Consider the following 10898-nt stretch of genomic DNA (forward strand, 5'->3'; position numbering starts at 1 on the left):
TGGTTAACTAGTCTAGGTTTAATTCTTAAGAGATGGTCGTCAGATGGTGTGACGGCTATTCCTGGTTGTCAACTTGACTATCTGGAATGAACTACAGTCCAGAAATGGAGGGCACACCTGTGATCCAGATCTTGAGGCTGGAAGACATGGGCTTCTGACCTGGACCTTGTCATGGGATGGCACATGCTTTTGGTCTGGATGTTGAGGAATAGTGGTCATGAAAAGCTAAAGCCCTTAATCCCAGGAGACAAGTAGATCTCTGAGTTCAAGGCCAGGCTGGGATAAAGCAAATTCCAAATCTAAGTGCAGTGGTACACATCTTTAATCTGGGCTATACCTTCTCCTGGGGGCCTACGTAGGGACAGTGGAAGGAAGATTCACTCTTTTCTGCCTACTTGTACTTACTTGCGAGCACATGTGTTGGAATGTGCTTCTTCAGGATTCCAGATTATACAGAAGGCCAGTGCAAACACTTAGCCTAGTGGAACTGAGCACTACTAGATTCTTGGACTTCCCACTTACAGTTGCCTGTTGTTGGGTTAGTTGGATTGCAGACTGCAAGTCATTCTAATACATTCCCTTAATATAGAAAGACAGTCCATAAATTCTGAGACTCTAGAGTCCCTGACTAATACAGGTTTGTGTGACAAGAACACACATGGTAGCTCTGCAGACCTGTCCTGGGAACAGCATGTGACATACATAGATGCACAGGATAGTACATGCATGATAACTTTGCAGACAAGTAGGGGGTGTTGTGTGGTGAGGTGGTTTTGTGTCTCAACTTGACGAAAGCTAGAGTTATCAAGAGAAAGGAGCCTCCATGAGATCCAGCTGTAAGGCATTTTCTCAACTAGTGATCAAGGGGGGAGGGCCCGCCCATTGTGGGTGGAGCCATCCCTGGCCCAGCCCATTGTGGGTGGAGCCATCCCTGGGCTGGTAGACCTGGGTTCTATAAGAAAGCAGGCTGAGCAAGCCAGGGGAAGCAAGTCAGTAAGCAGCATCTTCTGTGGCCTTTTCATTAGCTCTTGCCTCCAGGTTCCATCCCTGCTAAAGTTCCTGTCCTGACTTCCTCCAGTGGTGGACTGTGACCTAGAAGTGTAAGCCAAATAAACTCTTTCTTCCCCAACTTACTTTTTGGACATCGGTGTTTGTCCCAGGAATAAAGCCCTGCCTAAGACAGAGGGTTAGCAAGTAGTTTAACCATCCTACCCAAGTGGCATGGAATAAGAAACATCAACATCTGCTTGAGGAGGCATCTGAAGAAACATGCCTTGACCTGGCTAAACATTTTTATCACTAGAGTTCGGAGGGATGGTTTATGGCGGACGCTGCGTCCATTTCAGCACCCACATCAGACTCACCTATCACTCCAGTTCTGAGAGGACTGACGATGCTGCTCTCACATTCCTGTACTCTCGTGAGCAAAACCTGCCCCTGCAAACATACACATTCACGTAATCCAACACCTTATAAAGGAACATCTCTATCACGCGTAGTGCAGTAACCATGAAAGTGACAGGTGACCAAGGAAGATAGTTACCTTTCTCATTGCTGCTACAGGCACATGGCAGGAGGTGCCTTAGGGTACAAGTTTGAAGATCGGTCCTCTGTGGCGGGGAAGGCATAGTTCCCAGCAGCTTCATCCGTGACGTGACGAAGGTGAGGACCTGCAGCTGTGTCCTCCCACCTTCTCACACCGTCGCCAGAACAGAAAGCAGGAACTGACTCGGAAGCTGTGGCCAGACTATAAAACTCAAGGCCTTCCCTCTGCGCGACCCACTTCCTCTAGGGAGGCCCCACCTCCCAGAGGCTCCACAGGCTTCCTAAAGACTGCAGCCAGATTCCCACAGGGTGTTTAGCGCTTGAGCCACGGTGCGGGGCAGGGCAGGGGGTAGGAGGACGGAGGAGCTGGGGGACATTTTTTATCTAAAGCGCATCGATAAACACTGAAGAAGACAGAACCAAAAGCGTTTGACTCAAAGCATGAATGTGTGTTATACACTCCAATCTTTAAAACAGACCCCCAGCCAATCAGCTGGGAACTAGGAGAGAGTGGCGCAGCAGTTAAGAGCATTTGTTGGTTTTGCAGAGGAAGGACCTGGTACAGTTCTCAGCTAGCGCACACAAGAGCCTCGGTAACTCCAGTTCAGTGATCTGAGCCCCTCTTATGACCTCTGCAGGCACCAGGCATGTGGGGCTTATCATACATATGAGCCACAAATTCCGTCCATACAGAGACAGGAACTTTCTGATCCTTGTATTCCTGACCATTGGAGAATATCACAGGGTTTTTGTATAACTTAGTTTATCCAAATAGCTAAAGCTCATCAAGGCGAACCAAGAGCAAGAACTGGACAAATATTACTGTGAACCTGAGTAGATCTTAGGAATTTGTAAATTTTTCAGATACACCTTATTTGAAAGGCATGTTGTTACTTCCCTAAATTTTTTAGAAGCCTCACATTGAAGAGTTGGCAAAGACATAGTTACGTGTAAGTCTCTAAGTCGGCTTTAGTTCATCTTTAACAAAACGTAGACCTTTATAACCTTAATTTTTTAATTCAAAATTACATAGCATTAGAATTTTATTATCGTACAGCAAGCATCCATACCAGTCCAGTTCTGGAGACCTGCTGCGGTGGCCTTAGTCTAGACGGGAGACAGTGATGAGCAGGAGTCAGCGGACTAAGAAGTTTCATAAGCGCTGTCTTAGCTATTTTAATACTACATGACATGTGCTCGCTAACCTTAGCAAAGATGGCTGCCGGTCACAGTGTTGCTTCTATGCTGGTGAGGTCATCAGTCAAGATGGAAGCAAGTCAAATGGTTGTTATTTAAAACACCTGTTTTCTAAGTAGTTCTATTTTCTAAATAAGAGTTGAATTCAAGTTACACACACACACACACACACACACCCTAAATAAGAATTAAATCACATATACTATGCTGTAGTAAATTAAGATCACCCACGTATAGATGTTTAATTTATAGGCTTTTAGTTATAAGTTTAAGGCCAGATTTTGTTACAGATTTTGTAGATTTTTTAAAAAAACTGTATTCAATGAGCTTACAAATCTGAAGACAGCGTTTTTAGAGATAAAACAGATAAAAGCTGTTTAAGAGAGGGAAGCAGAGAGATGGGAGCAAGTTTAGGTACAAGAGATTTGGGGGCCATTTGTTTTTCAATGGAAGGTGTTAAGACTTTCGGGCATTTGGAAATTGGTGTGCCAATTTCCGGTTATTGATCTGTATTGAGGCCAAGCTGTTTGTAGTCCAAGGAGGTGGGAGGCAGGATCAAGCCATGACAGTGCTGTGGGGCTGCCTGCGGGCAGGACTAAAGTCCCTAGGGGGGCACGAGAGAAAACTCGTGGATAAAGTGTCCCAGTGACAAGAATTTCCATCTGGGGTGTTCCTGAGCAGAATGGGAAATTTGTCAAAGAGAAAAATCTTCCAAGTCTTGGAGGAAAGATGTGTCCCTTCCCATCTGACTGGGGCCCTAGTAGTCTGCTACCCTAGAACCTCCTACCACATACCCGTGTGGCTTGCATAGCAGGGCGGAGCTGCGGGAGGCGTGGCCAGGCAGGTGTCTTGGGAGGAGGTAAAAGGCTCTAGAAGTTGGAGAGACACTTATGTTATAGACAAGGAGAGGCCTGGTTAGAGCACACGGAGAGAAGTAGCTAAGCAGTTGGGCTCTAAAATTTGAGATCAAATTTGATGGACGGCGGAAGCCAGCAGAAACAAATGATCCATACATACTTTGTGGGAATCAGATCAGCAGCTTGGATAGAAGAGGTTCTCAGAAGAGAACCAGTATATGCGTGGTTCTGGCACCAGGTGAGTGAAAACACAAATACAAAGGAGAATGTGATGTGCTTCTAGTGTAGTCTGGCAGTCGTGGTGGCAAAGGTTGGTTTGTTGTAGATAAGAGGGCAAGAGCAGCCAGAGGCAGAGACATCTGGGAGAGTCCAGAGTGAACAAGATCCTGAACAGGGCCATGTGAGGAGAGGGGATGGGAAAGGTAGATCCAGGAAAGAGTTAAGGGAAAGGGTAGGTAAGAAGAAGGGCCAGGTAACCAAGATGTCTAAATTATATAGGGAAGGGCAGGCCAGTTCCTGGACTGGAAACAGGATAGTGGGCGGGGTATGCCAGCCACGCCCTATAATGGGTAGGGACTGAGGGATTCTGGGAGAACCTGGTGGCCACGTCTACTTTGGTATGTTAAGTAGGCTCCTTGGTTAGTTATTTGTTTTGGGTTTAAGACCTAAGGCACATGAAATAAAATAAATGAATAGAAAGAAAACGGATCAGGAGACGAGTTAGTATCACGCAAACAACCGGGGCCAGGTGGTGGAGGTGCACACCTTAAATCCCAGTACCCAGAAGGCAGAAGCAGGAGGATCTCTGGGTGTTCAAGGCCAGCCTGGTCTACAGAGTGGGTTCTAGGATAGCCAGGGCTATCACAGAGAAACCCTGTCTTGAAGGCCGCCTGAAAATCGAGTCAAATGTAGCATAAGTACAGTATTCAGGCTGACTATTGGAATGACAATGTGAGCTCAAAGAAAATGAAGCAGGCCTTCATCTAGCAACACGCACAGTCTCGTTCACACCACAGCATGAAAGCTGACATGGCGCAGCTCTGGCACGGCTTAGGGAGGTGTGGAGCTGCTGCTTCGGTTGCTTTACACTGTGCATTCTGGCATTATGCCCAAGCAGAGGCTGCTGCTAGCTTTTCCCCTTTGCCCTCTCTCTTATCTGAATATACACTTGTTCCTCTTTAGCTCAGCACCCCATTCGGTCGCTTGGCCTGGCACTTTGGCTCTTCCTGTTTCTTTCTGCTCTGGTTAGACTTTTTTCCTGACCTGTGAATGGTATCCAGCTTGCAGAAAAGCCATAAAAACCTGGAGGATGAGGAGCACTTCCTTCCAAAGAGGTGTCCATTTTACTTCTCTGAAAGAAGGTACTTAAAATGTGATGTTGTAACTCTTTTTTTTCTTTTTGAATCTATATCACAAAAGGATATATTACTAACTAGGCATGGTTGTTCAATGCCTGTCTTCACAGCAGTAGGGAGGCTGAGGCAGGGGATCATGAGTTTGAGACCAGCCTGGATATATAGTGAAATCATTTCCTAAAAAAATTATTAATTTGGGGCTGGAGAGATGGCTCAGTGGTTAAGAGCACTGTCTGCTCTTCCAGAGGTCCTGAGATCAACCGCATGTGAGCAACCACATGCTGGCTCATAACCATCTGTAATGGGATCTGATGCCCTCTTCTGGTGTGTCTAATGACAGCTACAGTGTACTCATATACATAAAATAAACAAACAATTCTTTAAAATATTAATTAAGAAAAGAAAGTTTGGAAAATAAAAAAAAATATAGTAGCATTTTCATAACTAGACAGATAATCAGTTTTAAAAGATGTGAGAGTCAGACATGCCTTAGTACTCAGAGGTAGAGGCAGGGGATGTTTGTGAGTTCAAGGCTATCCTGGTCAAAAAAGCAACTTGCAGGCCAGCCAGGGCCACACATTAAGAAAGTCTCTCTCTCTCTCTCTCTCTCTCTCTCTCTCTCTCTCTCTCTCTCTGGTTTTTCAAGTCAGGCTTTCTCAAGAGATCTTCCTGCCTCTGCCTCCCAAGGGCTGTGATTAAAGGCATGTACCACAACTGTGGGACTAGGGACATGTTTCAAACCAAACAATTAAAGGATAGTCTCTGGTAAGGTGGCTTAGTGGGTAAAGGTACTTGCTGCCAACATTAGTGACTAGAGTTTAATCCTCAGAATTTACACCAGGAAAGGAGAAAATTGACACCCCAAGGTTGTCCTTTGACCTCCACAAGGGCAGCATGCATGTGCCACACACACAAAATAAGGAAAATAATTAAAGAGATACCTTTAGCAATCCAGTCATCTAACTACTCCAAGTGAACATGCATAGACAATAACTTTAAATACCTCTCCTCCAGAGAACAACCAAAACCCTGAGTAACATTCGGAATTCACAATTGGAAAATGCACCAAAGAGCTTGCAAGGCAGTAGAGAGTTCCTGTGACAAAAATAGAATAAAAGTTGAGATCTAGATAAGAAAGTTAGCCTCAGGGTTGGCTCTAACTTTGAGGCATCTGGTCAACCTTGCCGAGCTTGAGTTTTTCACTGGACGGCACTGCATGATCTGACAAACAAAGCTAAAATTGAAAGCCTCCCTCAAGTTCCGAGTGTAAAAGGATATGCCTTGCATAAAGTTGAGGATCCCAAGGGATACATCTTTGATGGAATGATAGACTGCAAATTAATTCACCACAAAGAAAAAACGACAACAAGGAAACCTGGCTGTCTTAAATCTGCCATGGAATAGAGCCCCAGCCAGTGTGTTATCCTCAACAGGATTACACATACAGGTTTTGGCCTGAATTCAAACTACCCAGGAGGTTTTGAAAACCCCAGCCTGAAAATGGAAAGTAGCCTCAGGCACCCACAGAAGCAAGCCAAATCTTTTTATGAAAGAAGATGCCTTGAAGTCAGGGCTCAAAGAAGTTCTACAAGGTTTCAGGGAACTCTCAAGTATGAAGGCAAACAATGGGGTGATAGGAGAAAGAGTTAGTCAATAGCAAATTCGATTCACATAGACCTGACTCAATGCACTTGTCAAGTAGGAAATGGGTTTGTTTACTCTGCAAACAGAAGTGAAAAGGAAGCAAACTGTGATTACAGAGAAAGTGCCAGTAAGAATACTCAGCAGAGCTACAAAGTTTACACAATATTAAACTTTATTATTTATTATTGGCTCTGTGGAGCGGGTATAATGTATAATTCGAAAAGGACCAAGAAGAAACCGTAGATGTGAACTAAGTCTGTTTTTAAATGTTGCAATGTAACAAGAGTTCAAGAACCAAGCAAACGGGATCAAGACAGGCTTCTCTGTGCCTTGGATCTCATTAATAACAGTAAAGTTGTCTGATTCTGTCAGGTGAGAGTTAGGAACTCCCCTCCCCCATGGTTCCACCACTCTCTACTTAATGCTAATATTCTTCTAGACTGTTCCAAATTGTCACCTAAAAACATATTTCAATTTCGTCATCCGTTCAGAATGAGTGTTCCTGCTAAAAGCCTTACTGGTCTATCTAAAAAGATTTAAAAAACAAAAAGAAAAACAAAGGAAAAAAAAAAAAACTAGTGAAAAACTACGGCTAGATTGACAAAGAGAAGGTGAGGACTCGGGCCAAAAACAGCAAGGTCACAGCCAACTTTTTTTTTTTCTTTCTTTCTTTTTTTTTTTTTTTTTTTTTTTTTTGCTTTTCAGTTTCTTTATTGACTTGACATTTTTTCCATGCAAATGGGTAACACTGTACTGTTGACAGGAACTCACACTTAGTGGGAAGGCAATCTCCAGTTAGAAGCTGGCAACACAAGCCCCACCTGGCACATGGACAGAACACAAGGCTCACCACAAACGGCTCATTAAAGGCATGTCAGGAAGATGCAAGGAATAGGAATACAGCGGGAATCATAGTTTGAATCTCAGGGGAAATGACCGAAGTCAAGGCATAAGGCAGAATTCATCATGATGATCGTGGTGATTGGAGAACTCCCCCATAAGAATACGCAGACAATTTCTCAACTGTAGCCCCTCAAGCTTTCTCCGGATTTCTCTCATCTCCTCCATGAACATTTCCGTATCATCTCCATCTCCACCCAACCCATCATGAATCTGCCTGTTGGGAATGACCCGTCGAAAGTTAGAGGCAAGTCGGCGGGCCTGTCCTCTTCGGTGGTGGTTGTGGTTGTGGTTGTGATTGTGGTTATGGTTGTTATTGTGGTTGTTGTTGATTGCAGCAGGCTGGTGGCCTTCACCTCCCCCCACAGGGCGGTCTTCCTGTGCATTCTGCAGGGGCAGCTCCATTTCTTCATTTTCCTGGTGGATATTGGCCATGATGAGATTTTGTTTTCTGGTTGTTATTCTGGGCCTATCCCTCACCGAGTGGTCCTCCTCTCAATTCTCGCTATGAGACGTGCCGCCGCAACTCCCAGCTAGTAGAGCACAGCCAACCTTTAAGAAACAAAACCAACCTAAGGTCAGGACTGTCATATGCTAACGTGTCAGGTGAACAGAAGGAAATGAACCAAATGTTAGCAAGAAGAAGATTATCTGTACTGACTCAAACCAGGTTGGTAGTGCAGGTCTGTCTCCCTAGGGCACCAAGAGGCTGAAGGAGGAAGATCTCAAGTTCAAAATTCGTCTTAGTTACGGGATGGATTGAAGGCTGGCTTGAATAACCTAGTGAGACCATGTTTCAGAAATAAAAACTTAAGAGGAAGGCTGTATATAACTCAGGGGAGAATCACTTGTCTAGCACTATATTTTAGCTTCAGTTCCCAGAAACACACACACACACACACACACACACACACACACACACACAAACACAACAGTGGGGGGAGGGGAAATAATAAGATAATAGACTAATAAAGGTCTTGTACGTATAAAAAGTTGCATAGTGTGGTATCAATTTATGTTCTACATGAACAATTGTAAGCTAAAAATAAAAATTTGACAAATTTGCATGTATAAAATTAAAAGGAATTAAATGCTTAGAAATATATTTTCTTTTGTGGTGCTGGTATTTAATCCAGTACCTCATGTGTGATTGGTGGGTGCTCTACTACTGAGCTACATCCTCAGCCCTAGAAACATGTGTTTATTTGTTTTTTGAGGCAGGTCTTTCTTCATAGCCCTGGCTGGCCTGAAACTCACCATGTACACCTGGCCCGTCTCTGCCTCTGAGTGTTGGGATTAAAGTCATGAACCACCACATCCAGCCCTAGGAATACATTTAAAAAAAAAAAAAAGTACAAAACCTGTGCACTGAAAATTGCTGGAGAGCACTGAAAGAAATGAACAGAAATCTAAATAAATAGAATGACAGCCTATATGCATAGATTGGGAGGCTGTTGTTAAAATGGCAGCGATCTCCTAACTAGTGTACACATTCAAAACAACCCCTATCAAAATCTTAGTGACCATGAGGCACTAACCCAAAAACTTACGAAGAGATGAAGATACACAGCATAGTCAAAGCATCCTTGGAATAACCCACAAGTTTCGAGTCTTGTTACAGGGGTACAGTGACAACACAGTGTAGTAGTATAAAGAGTAGAGATAGGAATCAGTAAAATTAAACTACATTTAATCTACAAATAACCCATTTATATTTATTGCTTTGGTGGGCAGGGGCCAAGGATTAAATACAGTGATTTGGGCATGAGCACACATTCTACTGCTGAGTTACACCCTAACTCCATTTGTTAATTAGACATGATTCAACTATAAACAGAATATTCTTTTCAACACATAGTTCTAGAATAGCCCACGGTCACATGGGCTTTATTGACTGAGAAACTAATGCCCTAGGTAAAAGTATACAGAGAAATAATCTGGAAAAAACATAATAGTCTGGGGGGGGGGGCAGAGCTTTTGGGTGTGATCTGGCCCTATGGATAGCACAGATCAGTAGGCTATTAACTACATCCCCTTCCAGCCTTCTGGGTGGAAAACAGATATATACCCTTTCTATTGAATAGACAAGCCTGGGTGTATAACATTGCTGGTTTCTCTAGTGTTAATCTGAATATACAAGGACCTTGTGCTCTCAACAGTAGATAAACTAGGCTTCATCAGAATGGGAAGCTTTGGAGCCTGGGGAGATTGTTCAAAGGACAAAGCACTTGTCATAAAAGCCTGATGTCTGGGGTTTAGCTCCCTAGTACCCACATAAATGCCAGACACAGATAGTGATCCACCTACAATCCCAAGAGGTAGAGACAGGGGATCCTCAGAGCAAACTAGACAAGCTGAAAAGATGAGTTCTGAGTCCAAGTAAATGACCCTACCACAATATGTAAAGCTTAGAACAAAGGAAGATGCCCTAAATGGATCTCTGGCATATATACACATACAATTCACATGAAGACCGAGAAGCCCTGAGGAAGTGGGGTCAGTCTGGCAGAAATAGTTCACTAAGTTCACCATCTTTGAAGGTGATACCCACTTTTGGTTCTTACCAGGGCTGTCTGCATCCTGGTGAATGCATTCGAACAAGCAGTACCATACTCCCATCACCACAACACCATGGATCTTGCCAACTTGCCTCCTTTTTTGTGATCGAAGGAACCCCCACTAAAACCATGGAGCCAAGACAGATTCTCCCTCTGTTAAGTTGTTTCTGTCATGTGCCTGGTAACAAATATGAAAGGTAATTAACCCAAAACATAAACTTGATAAGGAGATTTGTATGCAGACTACACTGGTTACTGTTCTGGTTGCTGTGGTCCAGTGGAGCAATGTCAAAAAGGATGGTTTCCTTTGGCCAACAATTCAGGGACACTCAGGCCACCACAGCGGGAAGCAGGCACGATGACAGGAGCCTGGAAGGACTGGTCACACTGTACTTGCAATCTGGACACAGGGAGACATAAATTATGAGGCTCTGTTGGCTTGCTCCTTTTTCTCCGTCTAGGACAGCAGCCTTTGGAATGTGCTTGCCCACATCCTGGTGGATCTTCTCTCCTTAATCCTTTCTGGAGTCAGCCTCACAGATGTGCCTATAAGTATGTTCCAAGGTGACTCAATCCACTAAGTTGACAAGGGAGAGTAACCATCACATGATTCAATTTAAAAGAAGGTAAAAGAGAATTAGAGAGATAGCTCAGTGGCTCAAAGTAGGTTCCACTGTTGTAGAAAACCAAAGTTTGGTCCCGAGCACCTATATTAAATTGCTTACAACATCTATAACTCTGCCTCGAGGGGACCTAACATCCTCTTCTGAATTCCATTGGCACTGAGCTTATATGCATATATCTATTTCCCACAAAAATAAAATGAAACTTTTAAAAATAAA

General features: G+C 43.8%; 1 protein-coding gene across 1 annotated transcript; it reads right to left on the reverse strand.

Moving 5' to 3' along the window:
* Nucleotides 1-7540: 7540 nt before the first annotated feature.
* On the reverse strand, nucleotides 7541-7933 carry LOC308423665 (protein BEX3-like; the record flags this gene model as incomplete). Its single annotated transcript, XM_080920477.1, has 1 exon — nucleotides 7541-7933. The coding sequence occupies one exon, from the start codon at nucleotides 7931-7933 to the stop codon at nucleotides 7541-7543; it is 393 nt and encodes a 130-aa protein (XP_080776603.1).
* Nucleotides 7934-10898: the final 2965 nt, after the last annotated feature.

The sequence above is a fragment of the Micromys minutus genome (genome assembly GCF_963924665.1).
Source record: "Micromys minutus genome assembly, chromosome: 8".
In the NCBI taxonomy this organism is placed as follows: Eukaryota; Metazoa; Chordata; class Mammalia; order Rodentia; family Muridae; genus Micromys; species Micromys minutus.